We start from the raw sequence: 19811 nt of genomic DNA, 5'->3' as shown, positions 1-19811 counted from the left end.
AAGAAACTAATCAAAGCTCTCATCCTGTCCATCAAAGTTTGATTTCTTCTTTTCACTACTCCATTTTGTTGTGGAGTTCTAAGAGTACTCAATTAAGTTATAATCTCATGCTCCTTGAGGAAAGAAGTAAATTGATTGGACATATGTTAACTGACCACCTCAATCTTAACATGTTTATCTAATTGGTTTTTCGATTCCGCCTTAAATCCAATGAACTTATCTAAGACATCAAATCTCCTATGCATTAAGTAAATATATCTAAACATAGAGTAATTATTGATAAAGGTGATAAAGTACTTATACCCTCCCATGCATGGGCATTAAAAGATCCATGTATTTCATTATGCTCCAACTCCAAACATTCTTTGGGTTTATATCATTTACCAATAAAGGTTCTCTTAGTCATTTTACCTTATATACAAGATTTGTAAATAAGAGAATCCTCATAAATCAAAGTGTCTAATGATCCAAACTTAATCACTCTTTAAATCTTATTTAGATTAATATAACTTAGGCATAGGTGTCAAAAATAAGTTTGATTAGTGTTAGTTTCATTTCTTTTTAGTGAGATATGATTGTTTTCATTCCTTAACAATAATAATAACAAAGTAACATGATATAGATTTTCAACTAATGATCTTAAGCATATGAATGAATAATTCATTTTACGTAAACTAGAAATCAAAATCAAATTCTTTCCAAACTCAAAGGCATAAAGATGATCTTTGAGTTCTAGAAAACTTTAATTGTTCTCTAAGATAAGGATAATATCTCATACTATTTGCACAATTATCCTCACATCAAAAGCTAAAGTTAGATACATCTCCATATCTACCATTCAGTCTTTTCCTTAGCTAAAACATCTATAAAGAATCACAAATATAGTCGGTGGCCCTACACTATTCACCAAGAATCAATAAAAATCAACCACTAAACATGATTCAACTACAAAAGAGAATGATGCATACCTTTTTATCTTCAAGAATTCAAGGCATTCTTTTTTCCGATGACCTTCTTTTCACTAAGGAAACACTTGCCCTTAATTTCCTTTGCTCTTCTTTTCCCCACCCTTGAACTTACCATTCTACTTGTTGTTTCCATTCTTGTTCTTCTTCTTCTTGATAGAAGAGCTTGAAGGACCCTTGACTATTATGTAAACATCCTTTTCATATTTGAGATTCCCTTCAGCCATCTAAAATTCTCTCATATACTCCAACAAGTTCATTAACAATTTATTCATATAATCTGGAGCTTGAACTACTTGAAGGGTTGATGTGTAAAAAGGGTAGATGTGAACTGGCTGGAGTTGAGAAAAGGATTGTCATTGTTCAAGAAGGTGGTGTTCAAATCTTCAACTAACCACTTCAGAAATGGTCAAATTAAGCATACAATCTAATGTAATAATATACAATTTATATTAGATTGCATACTTAATTTGGTCATTTTTGTAAACTTGGAGGCTAATATCACATATATGTATTGAAGGTAGCATATGCTTTCTTATTGTCTCATAAATGCTTCTTCTGCAACCAATGCATTAATACATTTCATTACAGAATAGGACTTTCAATGCATATTCTATAATTAAATTGTACATTCTTTCTTATTAAAAGAATAGTATATTTAACCGAGAAGTATATAAAATCTTAATTATTTTTTAGATAAATATATTAAATTTGAAATTTCAAAACTTGCATTCTAATTTTATGTTTTTTTTCCAATAATATATATAAGAAAACACACTTTTCTTATAAATTTATATTTATCATATCTTTTATAATAAATAAAATAAGATTATTAAATAATATTAATAATTTTTTTAAGGGCTTTTTAGGTATAAAATGTTTATAAAGTATGTGTAGTATAATATAAATATATATAGATAATTGTGCCAAAATGATAACATAATATTCAGAAAATAACCTTTATTTATTAAAATTTTTAAATATATTAAGGTTATATATATATTTAAGATTCATTTTTCAAGTTATTTAAGAAGGTTTGATCCTCAGTTATAAGCACGATTCATTTTTTACTCTTCTTCTCATCCTAAGCTCCTCCTTCTCTCTTCTTTCTCTCTCATCATGTAAGCCTTCAAGCCCAAAGCTTTTTTTAAAGCTTTCCTATCCCTATCCCTACCATTGTAAGGTATTCCGTTTTCCTATTTCTTCTAATATGTATGTTTTTTTAAGTTATGTAATATAAAATTTTATGTTTTTTTTCTTTAAATTTCTTTGTGAAATATCTGTGTATTTTTTGGTTTCTCTTAATTCGTTTTGAATTTTGACATAATTTATGTTTTCATTGCATATATATATTTTAAAATATGAGGGTTATTTGTATATTAAAATAAAAATTAAAAAAAAAAAACACATTTATCTTTATACAGATTGTGGTGTGGTTGTGCATGCTAAGGCCTACACCATCACACAGGGAATATTAGTTCCACGTGATTAACGCAATCATGTGATTCACGTGCACAACATCAACTAATTGTATCCAAAGGCCTTTCCTTTCCTCTTTCTCCTGATCCTATGAAATTTTAGTTAAATGATTTATATATTATTTAAAATTAGTTTAATGGTTTTTTAAATTTATTAAATAATTAAGTTATTTACAAATCATTTTATCTAATTTATCAAAATAAAGAAAATATTTATATTACATTCTCATTTAAAAAAAAAAAAATTTCGTACGTGTTGTCCGGGTTTGAGAGTCAACAAATGAAAGAACAAGACTGAAAAAGGCACGTCATCACGTAACTTTCTCAGAAAACGAGAGGAAAATTAATAAAAATAAATAAATATATAAAATAAAGAATGACCAATAAGTCTTTGATTTTCCACGTCATCTCCCTCGATGTCGCATCTTCTAACCATATCCCTCTCTTCTGCAATTCTCGTTCCTTGCGTTCTCTCTCTAAGGCAACTCCCTCTTTCTCTCACTAAAGCCTCCATCTCCTCCTCGCGAAATCTCAGCATGGACTCTTCAGATTCTCAACACTTCCAAAACGTCGTCGTAATGAGGCACGGAGACCGCCTCGACAACACCGAGCCGCTCTGGGTATCCACGGCGGCGAGGCCGTGGGACCCGCCGCTCGCCGACCCCGGCAAGGTCCGGGCTTTCTGCACAGGCCGGAAGCTCCGATCCCAGCTGGGTTTTCCGATCCACAGGGTTTTAGTGTCTCCGTTTCTCCGCTGTGTTCAGACTGCCTCCGAAGTGATCTCTGCTCTCTGCGCCATCGATGACGATCCCGTCAATATGACAGGCGACGGTGTCGCCATCGATCCTTCCAAGCTCAAGGTCTGGTCTCTCTATCAATAGCTTTGTTTTATATCAATTGTTGACCTGGTTCTTGTCAAATCTCGCGTATGTTTGCATGTGTGAAATTGGAGTTGATTGAATTATGTTTGCACTCTGTTTGGTTTCTGAGAAATAAGGGACAAGAAAATAATTTTTTTTTTTTAATAGGAAGGAGATGTATTAGGCTCAGTTTTGTGGAGGTTTTGTCTCACAGGATCGTGAATGGTAGACATATGTGTATATTGTGAATTTGATTTTATTTTGATCGAATGATGTCAACACTCTGTTTGGTTGCTGAGAAACCAGAGGACAAGATAACTTTGGATAGGAAAGAGATGCGTTAGGTTCAGTTAGACGGAGATTTTTGTCTCAAAGGCTTGTGTGGAAAAATTTCCTGATATAGATTCATTCTTTAATAAACCTAGCCTTTTCAAACTTTGTGTATACATATATGTATGAAATTCAATTTGATTGAATGGATTTTACTCTGTTCCCTGCATAGAAGATTTCTTATAGGAAAGAGATGTTCTATGTTCAGCTGTGCGAAGGTTTTTGTCTCATGGGGTTGCCAAAAATTAGAAGATTTTAAGCATTTTTCGTTTTGTTGAAACATAAGAAAGAGGTGTTTCAGGCTCAGGCCGGTGGAGGTTTTTGTCTCATGGTCTAAAATTTTTTGTTCCAAATTTGTGCTTTCCTTTTGCTGTTTACTTTGTCCCAGGAGCCAAACATGGAAATTAGGTTGGTGGTGTCAGTGGTCTTTTCTTGACTTGGCGGAAACATCTGGGAAAATGGTTCACAACTTTGGTGGAAACTTTGTTAGAGTAAATGAAAATATTATAATTCTGGTTTGTTGAAATTAGATTGGTCTCCAGCATCCGGGAAAATGATGCACAAGTTAGGTCAAAGTTTTATTGAGAAAATAAGAATATTATAATTTGGCTTGTTGGAAACGATATGTTGGAATTTGTGGCAGTCAAATACAGGCTGAGGAAATTTTTGACACCCAATTTGGAAATCAAAAGCTATGGGTGATTCAGATTGATTATAAAATCTAGTTCAAATCCTTTCATGCTGCAGTGGTAAAACATTTTTGTTATCAGAACTAATTGATGAATGATTAAAACATTCTAGCTATTTTTGCAATTGCAGTTTTTCAGTGATATGTAACTGAAGAGTGGTTGATCAGAATTTAAGTATTAGTCTATGAAAGAAAACTACAAAGTTACTGTCTTAAGGAGACAGTCTACAATTCCACACCTTTTGCGTTGCTTATACGCTAGCTGTAAACTTGGTGAAGACAGTGTGAAAACAGCATGTAAGATTCACTAACAGCATATAAGATTCTATTCAGTGTTCAACCTTGGAAGTTTGAGTCCTATAATAAAACCAAACAACAAACCCCAATCCACATGCACCAAAATTGAAAAAACTAGCAGTAACAAAAGACATAGCATTTGCCTGTTATTATGGATGACATGCACTCTATCTTCCACTCTGCAAAGCTTATGGAAATTTTGATGTGGAAGAGCTTAGATGGTGAACCACATGGATTTCTTAGCAGTATCTGTACTTGGTTTTACTCATTAGGAGAACATATAGACTCTTAGCCTGTTCGCATTATTTTGCACTTGAAAAGGTGGATCCTGGAAGGTCTACTGAAAATTCCTCTTAGTATTGTTCGTACAGGACTACATTTTTAGGTACCATGACAGTAACAACTCTGCACTTCTTCAAACAATGAAAATCCTTCATTGATATATCTTACTATTCCTACCATCTCAGAGATACACAAAACACATCCATGGGCTTGGAACACGTTTTATTTTCTGATTATGTTGTGTCCTAAAACCAATTGAGTCCTCGGGTACATACTTATGTTCTAACAGGGAATTAAAATTTCCCTAAGAGATGGGAAATATATGTGCAGATTGTCACACGGCTTTTTAACACATATTTCCCTACCAATGATGAAAACCTTGTTGATATGGGAAAGAGTATTACCTGGTTCTGTCAACAATGAGAAGCTTATCGGAAAAGGAACTTGGTTAGTCTTCTGGAGATTCTCAAGTTATGTGGGACATAAACGGAACAAACAAGACATTGATGCCCTCCTCCCTATAAATTTTTTCCTCTCTTTTTCACATCACACGCAGCTACAGCTAATTGGTGACTTTTATTTCCAACTAATGCCTCTACAGATATTGTATGTACATCCACCGTATGACACAAGTGAAATTACTTCCTCTTCCTTTTGAGACTTAAGTTCCATCTGTTACTTCCTCTTCCTTTTGAGGCTTAAGTTCCATCTAGATTTACATGCTAGAATTTGGTGTACTTCAGAAGCTGATAAATTTTCTGCATGGGCTGTTAATAAATGGGATTTAATTGGTACCAAATCAACGTATATCCAGATGCACTCTGATGAAAAGAAATTATCTAACAGTTTTGATCTGGTATCTAATAGATGCAAATACATTTATTCCGAATTTGTCTTTCATTGCTCTCTGATTTGTTGATCTGATGCAATGAGTGGATAAGAAATGTTAAGGTATGCTCAGAATGCTCATGGATGAACTTCCTCCCCCTGTGGGATGTTAACACTCAAACAAATTTTTTAGGGGCTTCTTAATACCCAAAAGATAAAAACAGAAAAATGGATGAAATTATATATTCAAATGCCCACAGGATCTCACCATATCTTAAATTGATGTGATTTGCATTCCTGTAAGATGATTTGATCAGCATATGTCTCCAGATTGGAAAGTTAACCAGATCGATCCAGCCTTAACATTTACCTGCTTGAATTTTTTTTTTTTACTTATTTTTCAGGTATCAATTGAGTTTGGATTATGTGAGATGATGAGCAGGGAAGCCATAAGGCTTGAATTGGCTCCTAAAGATGGGAATTGGGGTTTCAACGTATCAGAGCTTGAAGCTATGTTACCGGCTGGTACAGTGGATACTACTGTGGAACGAGTGTACCAAGAAGTATGCATGACACTAACGTATTTTCTTTTTTTTTTTGCTTTATAATTGAAATTTTCTTGGTTACCATAACCGTATATGCATTTGTCTCCACAAACAATATTATATGTACTGAGATGGACTCTTTGCTTGAGGTATAGTTGCCACAGTATGAAGAGGGGGTGCCAGGTTCAAGGATCAGATACGAAAAGGTTATTCAGGCCCTTGCAGATAAATTCCCTTCAGAAAACTTGTTGCTGGTCACACATGGTATCTTCAATTTCTTTGTTCTGAATTTTAATTTCATTTTTAACAATATGATGTCTATCCTTTGAGACTATAACATACCTTGTCTTGCAACCCAGGGTCTGCAAGATGCATTTGTATCTGTTGCTCTAACCCTTAACTTGGTGTCTGAGCACCAACTGGGAACAAAATGATTTCTTTTTGCTTGTGCATTGCTCTCAATAGCATTTATTTTGCTTTTCCATGAGATTGATTCTATAAATCATACTATTCGTGCATTCAGAAAATATTGGGATACAACATAGGATTTTTACTCCTTATGGCATTCAATGCCTTTGATATCCTTCTAATATGGTTTCTAAACACTCCTCTAAATTACTTGTGCCATGATTATCCTGTGCAGGGGAAGGTGTTGGGGTTTCAATTTCTGCATTCATGAAGGATGCTACAGTTTATGAAGTGGATTATTGTGCATTTTCACACTCAAGAAGACCCATCTTCTTTGGTAATAATGAGTCATTTACAGCAGGAAACTTTCAGGCACTCACAAAACACGGTCAAACTGGTATCAGTTACTACCCCTTGAGCCCTATTACCAATCCTGTGTAACATGTAATTTATTTAAGTTCCTCCATTTAAACTCCTCCAGTGGGAGGACACTCCTAAAGCCTGAAACTCATTGAATGTACAAGGCATCAAACTTGATATTGATCTTCCTTCAGGAAGAGATCAATTTATTTCTTTTAAGTGCTAATGATTGAGAAGAGCACAAACATTGGAGAAATGAAAGAAACTTCTTGTTGTATTTGTTATGTTGTTGCAGCACATAATTTTTATGCCTTTTTTTTTCCTCATTTTTTAGAGGAAAGCATATTTTCATTGCCCTAAAACTTATGTCTTGTATCATTTTTAAATTTGTCTTGTGAATTGTGTTATATTTATGGAATAAAATATTATGGTTTTGGATATTTGAATTACTAATCTCAGAAAAGAGTCTTAGTACAAGAATAGCAGTCACTAGCGTATTTGAATGCCACTACAGAAACTAGTGTAGAAATGTTAACAGCCTTGTCATCTCTAAATTTACCTAAATCACCACTCTGACGGGCTCGGAAGGGGCTCCATATGATCAAACATGTCGGTTGGGAAGTCATCAAAGAAGCTGTCCGGAGTCATGGGGTTCTCCTTTCGTTTCCCACAGCTTTTGCAACTTTCCAGTTCAAAAAATGTTGGCTCAACAGGAAATTGAGCTCCATTCCCCAGTTCCTGAGAAACATCTCGGTCTCCAAATACATCAAAAAAGTTGGGATCATCAAGTCTAGCCACCAGTTCTTGGCTCTCTGGCGAGAGCGTGAGGGCTGGTTGGGGTTGTGGGAGGTGAGGGAAGGGGAATTGTGATTGGGACTCCATGCATGGAGTCTTCTGATCAGCATGGTTGAACTGAAGTTGGAAAAGGTTGGTCTCCAAAGCCGGCAAGTTAGGCTCTACCATATCTGGTAAACCCACCAACTTGATCATTTCAGAGTTGTCAATATAGGATGATTTTGAGGATAAGTCTTCCTCCATTGAAGCACTGAAGTTGGGGACCTGAAAAATGAAGAAAAACCGACATCACAGACAAAGAGACAATGGAATTTCTGTCCCCCAGAGTGTTATGAGTTAATGTATTTGGTTACCTCTAGAGTTGGGAAATCATGAAGAAATGGGACTTCCCCAGGGTTTTTGTGTGATTGGGAAGAAGATGGTGAAGAAGATGGAGTCTGCAAAATCCTGGCCAACCTCTTCTGCCTGCTGCTCCAAAAATTCTTCACATCATTATCAGTTCTCCCTGGCAAATACGTAGCGATTCTCGCCCATTTGTTCCCAAACTGTGCCTGCAACTCTATCACCAGCCTCTCCTCCTCTGATGAAAACTTGCACCCACTGGGAAAAATAAGAACAAAAAAAAAAAAAAAAAAAACGAAGAAAGAAAGAAAGGCAAATACCCCATCATCACCATCTCAATATGATAAAAATACTTCTAGTTTTCTACAGCAGATGCCCCATATTATTAAATTCATCAAAATAGTAATTCAAAAATGCAGTTCGAGAAAACGCTTTCAAGATCATGAAAGTATTTTCAGAAACTGCATGCATTGCTTTATTTTCTTCTCAGATAGACGCAGTGACCATATGACATGTTGGTTCGCCGTGTGTGTTACATAAGAAAAGAAAGGGCGAGAAAGAGCAGGAAAATGGAGTACTTCTTCAAGTTGGGTCTGAGTTTGTTGACCCAACGGAGGCGACAGGACTTGCCAGTGCGCTGCAAGAGCCCTTTGGAGCGAATGGAGCTCCAGTCTCTGGGGCCATACTTGTTCACATGGTTTATCAGCACCTCATCTTCCTCTGCCTTCCATGGCCCTTTCTTTATCTCCTCTCTCTCTCCTTCCATTCTTAATTTCACTCCTTTCTTTTCCAGTTTTCTCTGCAACTTTTCTTTCTCTCTTTTTTTCCTTGTTTGGTGACGGTTAAAGCGGTTACTGGCACCCCCCACTTCCCACTATTCACCCACATTTCCCCATTTTTCTCTATTTTCAAAATTTTCAATTTTACCATCATGCCCCCATGATTTTTCTTATTACCCCAAATACCACGCTAGCGGTAACAAAATTTTACCTGATTTTTTTTTTCTCAAATTGTTTGTGGATTTTCGTGGAGAATTTTTCGACAGGACACGTAGGATAATATTATCATTTTAAAATTATATATTTATTTTTGTTTTGGAGAAATTATGATTAGACATAATAGAATAAAAATATTTGAAAAAAATATGAAAATTTTTAGATTTTGAATATAAAAAAATTAAAATATATTTTATTTAATATAAAAAACTTGTTATTAAAAATCCTTTCATTATATAATAAAAAAAATTATTTTTCAAATTCATAAACCAAAATCCCATCTGCCAAACACCATGTTATTTTCAGACTGTCAATCGTTGCATCCGCTGCAAAATAACGTAAGACGCCTCTCTCTGTCTCTCTCAACAGTCACAACCCTTCTCAACTGTCCTAAACTGTCCCCAAGTGTCAGTATGAAATGAACCCTCAATCCCTCTTGTTTCTCACCAACCCAGTGTCTCTGTCTCTCTCCCCACGTGCACACACGAATTTTCTCTCTCTTGAGAGAGAGAAGCAAAGCTTGTTCCTCCACACAGGCACTCATTTTCATTCTCTCCACAGTTTATTTCATCTCCATGGACGCAGTTCAGGCCATTGTCGCCCTCCACCATCTGGAAAGGATTGTGTTTCGCAGAATTCTTGATATGGGGACCGACGTCCAACTCTCCATGAGGATTGTTTCCTTCTGGCTATGGCTTGAGGCAGAAGGGTACGAAGACATAGTGAAACGATTGTGCTGTCATGATGATGAACTCTTGGCCCATGCCTGTGCTGAAGCCAAGGTGGCCTTGGCTTCTCTCAACTCTGATTCACTTCAGTCTGGTTCATTGGGTGTCATTCCGATCACTGCTAGGCTTTCTGGGTGCCGTTCCTCCCTCTTTAACATATCCAAAAACAAAGATTCCGTCTCCAAGGACATTTCTGGACTCTGTAATGGAGTATGCAGCGTGATTTTCAAGGATATTTTGGAAGAGAGAGGGCTCAAGGCTGATAATAATAACACTTGTGATGAATCCCATGATATTAAAACTACTGGACAGGTTGTGAGGAAATGGTTCCGACCAATGGGACAGGGGATGAACCAGCAGGGTGGCGCTGCAGGCCTGCCAGGGCTTTCCCCAATAAATGGGCCGCTGCTAACTAGGGCTCGATCCAAACTCAACCCTTTTGCGAAGGAATGGAACCCGTGGCAAGAGAGAGCACCCGAGGAAGATCGAAGCTTGTTCATCACCTTCTCCAATGGATATCCTCTGAGCAATTTCCAGTTATGGCAGTTTTTTACTACGTAAATATTGAATCCCTAGGCTAATTTTGCTTTTCTCCTTAGGACGTACGTACGTATGGAATATCCAACACTTGCATGCATGCATGCATACTCAATCAGGAGGAAGTTTACGTGACAAATATGATAGAAATATGAATATATATTAGAATGTTCATTAATAATGGTGGAAATGTGACAGGATGTATGGAGATTGCGTAGAAAAGGTTGACGTGAACTGGGCGGAGACCAGAAGAGGACCGCCGTTGTTCGGGAAGGTGGTGTTCACTAAATCCAGCGTGCCAGCCTTGATCGTCAACAACAAAGAGCATGCCAAATTTTTGGTCCATGGAAGGCCACTTTGGTGCAAGAAGTATCAACCCAAGAAGGAAGTATCAACCTCTCATTCTGAGCAGAATTAATTATTAAAGTTAATTTAATTTGCAGAATCTTATGAAAAATTATATTATTTTTTCTGTGGACTATAACGGTGATGTGTGATAAAAACCGCACGTGATTTTTTAAAAAGACAATTAATTTTTTTTTTTTTAATTTCTCAAATAAGTGTTCTCTTTTAGAAGGAAAAATACATAAATCAAGAAGTTTTGATTCCGAGACTCAAAACTTAATGATAGGTCAGTACAAACAATGAACAGATTTCCATGGTGACAAAATGGGAGTCTTGATGAGGATAGCATTGCATCAATTTCTTTTTCTTCCCAATGTTTTCTCAGCAGCTCCTTGTCCTGAAGGAAAACCAAGAAATTTACTAGTATGCAGAAAAAATGGAAAATTGGGATCCAAATAGGATTCAGACATATATGCAGAAAACCAAGGTCGATATTCTCATTCCAAAACATGAGAAGGGACAGACACCAAGGAAAATGTATCAGCAAGCAGATGGTACTGAAATCTAACATCAAAGTTTAGATAAGGTCATCCAAAGAAGCACTCCAATCCAAATGCGAGATATTAACCAAATGATCCATCACCTTATGCATGTTAGACCCGATCTCAGTTCGATCAAAGTGCCTGCTCTCTCGGATAATCTATTATCTTATGACTGGTGCTCTTAACTATTAAACCAATGCAGCAAAACTAACTATACAGTGAATAACCAAAACCATAGCCAGACATCAATATTTGTACCAGCTGAGGCAAGGATTTAATATCTTTTTGGAAACCTGAACTTTGTAAAGAGCTTAATTAAAGAATATTTTCCTTTTCATTTTCCTCAAATGAGGAGAGCTTAGTTTAGTTAACTACATCATGCCTACAACTGAATGAAATAGGACTTTTCTAGCTAAAAAAGATGAAGAGTTCTTACAGGAATACAAAAGCAGAACACTCCAATTCTTTCCTCATAATCAGAATCCCAAATACAAAGCTTGTTATGACATTCAAATTTACCATAAAAAAAGAAAAGAAAGTAAATAAAAAATTTATTTATCCCGTGCCTCGTGGACGAACTCCAAGTCCTGTCCTTATATTGGCACCCATTTCCTTGAGGTCTTCTACCTACAAATATCAGGCAGCCTGTCAGTGCATCACACAAATACTAGATCATACATACATGGTTTTTGTAATACAATGTTGTAAAAGATGTAAGCATGAGAATAATATTTAGGATATCATATTGCATTATCCCCAAAAAGGAGCAAGGAATAGAGTTCAAATATGCATTTTGAATCTTTCCACTTGATTGATATGTTTAACAATATCTTGAAGGCCAATACTCAAAATAGAGAATAAGGCTGATACAAGTGACCTAGGTTTTAGGTGCAAATTACATAGCATCAAAAGGGAAAGAGATGAAACTGGATATGATTTGGCTAGATTGTAACGGTAGATTGAGGAATGAAAGAGTGGGCTTTTAAAAGAAAGAAATGAAGAAAATGGGAGGAGCTTATCTATAATATTACATTAAGCCAATCCTTTTTCCAGTGTATCCAATATCACTCCGAAATGTTTATTATGATGATCATGCCTCTCCCTGTAACAATGACCCAATCCCATATTCTTCAATAGTGAGGAAATTGTAATCTCCTTTCATGTAGGTGCGCATTGAGCCATACAAGTATGTAGGGAGGTCCCAAAAGAAAATGACAAATTTGTAATTTCTATAATGCTTTCAACTATTCTCACTAACAAGTGCGGTTAATATGAGCTCATATTTAGTTAAAATTATCCACTGCAATGATCTCCACAAACTTTGCTCAAGTAGAAAACAATCGGGTTTTTTCATATCTAAGCCCTGTTGCCAAAATCATTAAAGCTCAAACATACAAACTTTTAATAAAACAAAGAACATATTGTAAAATCCTATTAAGTCTCGCAAAGTCTTAATCCCAAGTACTTGGGGGTGAGTTGCTTCTGCTAGTCTTGGATTATACACTTCAAACTAAATAAAGAAAATACCTAAAACAACCTCAAACTAAACATTAGACAGCCAGCAACTTTCAGCACCAAGAAAGCAGAATTCATACAAGTAGCTAACATATTCCAACTTTACTGAATTGTAATTCCTCCAAATGCAAACCCATTTCAACCACCTAAGGAGGCCAAGGGTACTACCAGAAACTGACAATGCCCTTGTGAGATGCGAAATACTCTGTCTCCATCCTAGGAGATTTGGGTGTTGAAAGGTTGCTTCTTCAAGTTAGCCAATTTTATTGCATCATAACCCTAATTTGAAAGAGTAATACTAGTCTCCAAATCAAGGGAAGTTATGCATTACAACTTTTTGAATGACCCAGTTGACGAATTAGACGAAATCCTTGACCTTAACAAGAAGAAGCCCTTAATCTTCTTGACAGTGGTTCTTCTCCTGTGCTTTCTTCCTCCAATCAACAATCTATCTCATTTCCCATTATGAATTCAAGTGAATTTCACTTCATCCAATGCCCAGTGATCTACCTCTCATTCCCCTCTGCACCCAAATAGCTTGGAATCAATTGTTCTATCCATTTGTACATCAGTTACCTGCAGCACATATTCATCTACGCAAGTAATTTAAATTCAAATTGTGATATCATAGCTCACTCATTTAGGGTTTTTCTTCCTTTTCTTTTTTAGGTATTTTAACTATCAGAAGGCACAAATTCATGATTCTTTCTTCCTTTTGTGATTGATTGGTGTGCAAACAAAAACTTCCACAATAAATGCTTCAATTTCAGATCTTGGAAAATATAATAAAGGGAGGGAGAAGATCCATAAACCTTGTGAATGCCGGAAGCGTGGAGGACGCCAAAGGCGGCCGAGGCGGCAGCGCCGACGAAGAGGGAGGCGACGCCAAAGGCTTTGACTGGCATGAGGCTAGAGTCGCCGACCCCGCCTCTCCGGTACGAGAATACGCCCCACCCTAATTGGGCGGCGCTTGCCAGAGCCCACCACCAATGACTACCATCGCCACTGCCGTGGCCATTTTCCTCCATTTGCCTTCTCTTTTCTCCTTGTTTTGGTCCTTTGTCTATATAGGCTATTATGCTCTGGTTTGGGCTTTTCCCTAATGGGCTTCCCTTTTGTTTTGGGCCTCACATTTTCTGCTTCAGCTCATTTGGGTTAGCTTTTCAAAACCATCTTTTCTAATCTCATTAAAAGGTTATGTATGAATTTATATAATTTTAGGAAAATACTAGGGTACACATTCAATACCTATTGAACCCATAATCTTAAACGTTAAGGTTATGTTTGGTTCCCGAAAAATTTGAGGGAAGATGTAATGGAAATAAAATATAAAGAAAAAGTAGAAGAAAAGAAAAAGTAAAAAAAAAAAAAAAAAAAGTGAAAGAAAATAAAAAATAGATTAAAAATCAATAAATTATTTTTATTTGTTACTTCAAACTCATTTTATTTATTTTAACTCATTAACATGAAAATTAAATAATGTAAAAATATATAAAATTTTAATTATATTTTATTTTCTTTGATATTTTTTATAGTACAACCAAACATAAAAAAAATCATTTTCTTTTGCATTTTTTTTCCTTTCCTTAATATTTTTCGAGAACCAAACATAACCTAAAAGTATATGATGGAATATAGGTTGTTGCATGATGATACAAATATATGAGATCAGATACAAACAAATGAGACCTAAATATAAAAGAACATGACCGAGTTACAAACAAAATGAGACACAATTGAAGTACAAAGCAATGAGATCAAATTATTTACCTTTTGATAAGTATCAATTCAAAAGTGTAAGGAGACCTTAATTTTATTACGAGAGATTACTAACTCTAAAAAGAGTTTAAAGTGAAAATAAGAATCATACTACTTTTTTCACTTTCTTGGATCTCTTCTTTGGTTTTTGAGATGGTTTGATTCCGATCATGGCACGATGTCCTCTTCAATTTCTTTGGGTGAAAGCATGATCGAGAACTTCGGTCTTGGGACTATTGATTCGTCTTTGACGTTTTTGTTTCCAGTGTGTTTTCTGCTGAAGAATTTCTTGTTCCATATTTTCTCGGCCCTTGATTCCATCGTTTGGGCGCTGTCACTTCTGTTTTTTCTTGTACTATTTCCTCAGTTTCTTCTTCAACTGTTCCCTCTGTTTCTTTTTCAACATCATCTGTTTCCTCAGTTTCTTCTTCTTCTTCTTCTTCAACTGTTTCGTCTATTTCTTCTTCTTCAACCGTTTCTTCTGTTTCTTCTTCTTCGTCATCTGTTTCCTCAGTTCCTATTTCTTCTTCAACTGTTTCGTCTGTTTCTTCTTCTTCGTCATCTGTTTCCTCAGTTCCTTCTTCTTCTTCAACTGTTTCGTCCGTTGCTTCTTCTTCTTCCTCTTCAACTGTTTCCTCAGTTTCGTCTTCTTCTTTTTCAAATGTTCCCTTACTTTCTCCTTCTTCTTCTTCTTCTTCAACTGTTTCTTCAGTTTCTTCTTCTTCTTCCTCTGTTTCTTCGTCTTTCTTCTGGTTCCATTTCTTTGCGTTTCAGATCTTTAGGATTCCAGGATTCCGTGACTTGGTGAAGCTTGGAACCACTCCTCATTCGATTTTCTTCGTTTCCCAGCTCAGGCGAGACATTTGATTCCAGGATTCTTCTGTTTCTTCCTCTTCTTCTTCTTCTTCTCATCCTTTTTCTTTGCGTTTCAGGTCTTTGGGATTCCAAGATTCCGTCATTTGGCGAAGCTGGGCCTTCGATTCCGGGTTTCTTCTTCTTTTTCATCTTCTTCTCCTCCATTCCCCAAGTGGGAATTATCATGAGTTGGGGGCGTTTCTCCGGCCATTAAGGTCTGGAAATTGCATCAAAAGTGGGGAGACTTTGAGTGAGAGAGAGAGAGAGAGAATTGAGAGTTGAAGTTGAGGTGGTTTAGAGAGAAAATAGTACAAGAAATGGGGTTGTTAACACCTTTTAACTTTAAATTTACAAATTAACATGTTATAAATGGGGTTGGGCTGTGAACATGTTAAACGGGTTAGACCGATTGAACAGTCAAATACAAAAGAGTTGTGAAACAACTACCCCTAATTTCATCTTGCCTCACCAAAGTCTCCACCTAAAATCATCAAGTGCTTGATGGGAGGATTTATTTATTAGGTAAGCTACCATTTCATTTGGAATAGTCCAATCCTTCCAAAGTTTCAAATTAGTTTCTAGCAATTTCTTTAGCATCTATAACTAAATATGAGAAAAATAATTTTTTATTAACAACTTGATATTCCGATGATGCTTGGTTAATAATAATCGTACACCTGACACTATTTTTATTTAAAGTAGAAGTGTTTTTGAAAGAATCACTTTTAATAGTAAGTGATTCTTAATTAAGCATTATAAATGATTTTTTAATATTTTAAAAATGTTTTATAAAACTTAATTTTGTAAAATGTTTTTTTGAAATGGACTCTAGTATTGATATTTAGAGCATTTTAGGAAGTATTTTTAATATTTATAATATTTGAAAATTTTTATAATTCAAGTGTTAGTTCTAAAATCTTAAACGTAATCTTAATAAGAAAATGCTGCAAACTCCAAACTTGATTGAAGTTACTATAGCTTCATACTATTGACAACAATCGACCCTCCTACCAATGTTCTTAAGATTGCACCTTTAAAGTGATCATGTTTCTCTGCAATCCCATTCAATCTGCAAGTGCCACAATTGGGCTCGATCAGTCCATAAGGATATGCGTGCCCCCGTTTGGTAACTAAGAAAAGGGACGAAAAAGATAACCCAACCTACCATGTTTTTCATTACTCAAGTTCCAAAATATGATCAATCAAGTGTAACGCTGTTCATGAAAACCCTAAAATCCAGACATTAAGAAAGAAATGAAATTGGCCCACGACAAAGCTAATGATTGAACATCAATGTCTTACATCTACAAATCTTTTTGCATTCTGGTTCTCTTCTTTAGTCTTGTAAGTGCTCTAGACTCCGTCATGGCGCGTAAATCGTCATCAATGTCTGATGTTTTTTGTTTCCGGTGTGTTTTCTACTGAAGAAAGAATTTCTTGATCCATCTTTTTCTTGGCCTTTGATTCCATGGTTTGGGCTCGGTTACTTCTGTTTTTTCTTCTACTGTTTCTTCACTTTCTTCTCCTTCTTCAACTGTTTACTTTGTTTCTTCTGTTTCTTCTTCTCCATCTTATGTTTCTTCAGTTTCTTCTTCAACTGTTTCTTCTGTTTATTCTTCTTCTTCTTCTTCTTCTTCTTCTTCTTCAACTGTTTCTTCTGCTTCTTCTTCTCCAAGAACTGTTTCTTCTGTTTCTTTTTCAACTGTTTCTTTCTTCTTCTTCTGCTTCTTCTTCAACTGTTTCTTCTGTTTCTTGCACTTCTTTTGTTTCTCCCTCTTCAACTGTTTCTTAGGATTCCGGGATCCCGTTATTTGGTAAAGCTTGGTACCTTTCCATGTTCGTTTTTTCTTCGGTTTCCAGCTACTCAGGCCAAACATTCGAATCCAGGTTTCTCTTCAAATTGATAAATGGTAGTTTTTTCCATTCATACTTTCATTCGTTCATGCACAGAGTATATATAGAGGGTAATCACCATTCTAAGAATGGGAAGGAATGATACAAGGAAAGAATGATATAAGGAAATAACAACTAATATCCTAATATCTCAACTTTCCTAATATCTCAATATTCCTAATATCTCAATATTCTTAATATCTCAACTTTCCTAATATTTAAACATTCCTAATATCTCAACACTAAATAATATAAGGAAAGAATGATATACGGAAAGCATTCCTAATATCTCAACACTCCCCCTCAAGTTGGTGCATAGATGTCACACATGCCCAACTTGTCTAAAAATTTTGAGAACACTTGACTTGAGACAGCTTTGGTGAGGATATCTGACTCATGCCCAATTGGTGTCTCAGCTGATTTGTGTTCAGCTGGTGCTCCTTGATTGAGGAAGTGATCAACAAAATTTATACCTATAACACCATACACTAGGGTAGCAAATACAAAGCTACTATAGTATAGTGGCTCTAGGATCGTTCACTGGGAATGACTAACAAGCAATCAAGGATACCAATTCCAAGTGAATTGGTCTTGTTTCATTTCACGGTTAGCTTAAGAAATAAAACACAAACTTTGATTGGTAAAGGTTGAGACTTAAACTAACTAACTTAACAGAAGTTTGGAATAATTTAGGAAGAAAAACATTCCTTGGAGATTTAGGTTCACTGGGGTGGTTCCTCATGCAAAAGACATAGCTCCGGTCAGATGGTTCATTTCCTCGCATTAGAGATTCAACTTAGAGTCAATTCTCTAACCGGTGATGTACAGAGACTCCTTCAATTAGATTTCACTTTAATTCTCTCACTGATGCAACTTGCAATGGTTCATGCCTCTCACGAGCACTTACCATTCAAGGTGATCTTTAACCTTGGACTTCCCTTCACAAACTCGCAAGAGATAACTAATGGATGTCTCCTAGGAGTCCAAAAGCTTACCAAGTGTTGGTAATTCCAGAAAATCCTACCTTGAAGACACCTACCAGAGGCTCGCAAGGGGTAAACTAGTGCATTTCCACGGTTGGAAATCACTTGCCTTACCAAGTGTTGGCCCAGGTGACTCCAAGGTGTTTTAAGTTAACTAAAAACATAGAAATCACTAAAGGATTTCACTTCCTCTTCATTAATAGCTAAAACCACAGAGCTTTGCATTCTTGCACTTGGAACCTTCCCCGGCAACCTTAGCTCCAAGGAATTGGAGGTTTAGTTACTCATTCTCTGGGGAAAACTCCTCAGAGAATTCATAACTTAGAAATAAAATGAAAATACAAAGTGAGAAGGTAAGGCAGTAGAAAGAAAATAGACTTTACTAGCTTACCAAACGTTTACAGAAGGAATTCCTCTCCTGAGAACAGGCTCCCGAGAGGTATTTATATCAAAACAATATAAAACTAATTATTACAAAGATATTTGGTCTTTTTACTAACTTAAAAACTAAGGAATCATGTAATTGGTGGTTTACAAGGAGTATTTTGGGATTTAGACAACAAAAATCTAATGGAAAATATCTCCCAATGTCGGTAGCAAGCTTCGGGAGGCTTCAGGAGCCATTTCGCAGGAGAAAAGTAGTGTCTGCGAAATTTCGCAGACACCCGAGAGGGCTGCGAAATATTTTCGCAACATCAAGCTATCTTCACCAGGCTGCAAAGTTGGCTTCCATCTTGAGGTTTCCAGCTCCCTTCTTGCGGCATGGTTCGTGCATCGTCAGAAGGAGAAACATCTTACTGTACAAAAGTGCTGCGAAATTCTCGCAACAAATGGCTGATTCCGCAACACTTTAGAGTGATTGACTTGTAATGGCTGTAACTTCTTCGTTTCAACTCCAAATTGCGTACCGTTTGAAGCATTGGATTGTTGACTTCCTGAGCTTTGAAATGGTATATAGCATGCATCATTTGGACTTCAGAAAGTGCTCCAAAAGTGGCTGCTACGACTGTCATCAAGAATAGGCTTCATGGCAGATTCTCTTTGCTTTTTCTCCTTGCAATCCGGATTCACTCTTAGCAATTGAATTCTAAGCTTTGCCCAAGATTCCTCATAGCTCTCCTCATTCTTGACTTGCTTTGGTGATCAAAATACTATCAAAAACACCAAAACTTACACAAAGTGATCAAAATTGCTTTAAAGGATCCTTAACATGCCAATTGAGTTAAAAGGCCTAAACTACTACTCAAAAGTGTTTAAAAGGATTAATTATAGGTTATCAAATAGCACTTTTTGAGTAGTAATCAATATCGGCCAATTGATCTTCTGATTGAATCTTAGGCAATTCCACAATCTTATCATCCAACTTTTCCTTAATGAAGAATTTATCCACCTCGACATGCTTTGTACGATCATGTTGTACTAGATTATGAGCAATGTCACATGCGGCTTTATTGTCACAAAACAATCGGATTGGTTGCCTAG

The 19811-nt window shown here is 36.1% G+C and overlaps 5 protein-coding genes across 5 annotated transcripts; 2 read left to right on the top strand and 3 right to left on the bottom strand.

Moving 5' to 3' along the window:
- The first annotated feature begins 2824 nt into the window (after positions 1–2824).
- On the top strand, positions 2825–7318 carry LOC100247848 (uncharacterized). The gene is made up of 4 exons (XM_002275548.5): positions 2825–3303; positions 6133–6291; positions 6429–6537; positions 6917–7318. Exons 1-4 carry the CDS (start codon positions 2860–2862, stop codon positions 7120–7122), a joined length of 918 nt encoding a protein of 305 aa, XP_002275584.1. The 5' UTR covers positions 2825–2859; the 3' UTR covers positions 7123–7318.
- A 203-nt stretch (positions 7319–7521) lies between these two features.
- Positions 7522–8950, bottom strand: LOC100256500 (transcription factor DUO1). Its single transcript, XM_002273436.5, has 3 exons — positions 8757–8950; positions 8190–8436; positions 7522–8100 (listed from the first exon to the last, which is right to left on the bottom strand). Exons 1-3 carry the CDS (start codon positions 8942–8944, stop codon positions 7606–7608), a joined length of 930 nt encoding a protein of 309 aa, XP_002273472.1. The 5' UTR covers positions 8945–8950; the 3' UTR covers positions 7522–7605.
- A 798-nt stretch (positions 8951–9748) lies between these two features.
- On the top strand, positions 9749–10856 carry LOC104881802 (uncharacterized). Its single transcript, XM_010663065.3, has 2 exons — positions 9749–10458; positions 10637–10856. Exons 1-2 carry the CDS (start codon positions 9749–9751, stop codon positions 10854–10856), a joined length of 930 nt encoding a protein of 309 aa, XP_010661367.1.
- A 784-nt stretch (positions 10857–11640) lies between these two features.
- On the bottom strand, positions 11641–13898 carry LOC100266789 (uncharacterized). The gene is made up of 2 exons (XM_002275476.4): positions 13653–13898; positions 11641–11952 (listed from the first exon to the last, which is right to left on the bottom strand). Exons 1-2 carry the CDS (start codon positions 13866–13868, stop codon positions 11881–11883), a joined length of 288 nt encoding a protein of 95 aa, XP_002275512.1. The 5' UTR covers positions 13869–13898; the 3' UTR covers positions 11641–11880.
- Positions 13899–14831: 933 nt separating this feature from the next.
- Positions 14832–17330, bottom strand: LOC132255179 (uncharacterized). Its single transcript, XM_059743038.1, has 2 exons — positions 17103–17330; positions 14832–15347 (listed from the first exon to the last, which is right to left on the bottom strand). Exons 1-2 carry the CDS (start codon positions 17328–17330, stop codon positions 14832–14834), a joined length of 744 nt encoding a protein of 247 aa, XP_059599021.1.
- Between the last annotated feature and the right edge of the window lie 2481 nt (positions 17331–19811).

This window comes from Vitis vinifera, chromosome 15 (assembly GCF_030704535.1).
Source record: "Vitis vinifera cultivar Pinot Noir 40024 chromosome 15, ASM3070453v1".
Lineage (NCBI taxonomy): Eukaryota > Viridiplantae > Streptophyta > Magnoliopsida > Vitales > Vitaceae > Vitis > Vitis vinifera.
Note: the sequence above shows the minus strand (reverse complement) of the source record. Positions and strands in the feature narration are given on the sequence as shown.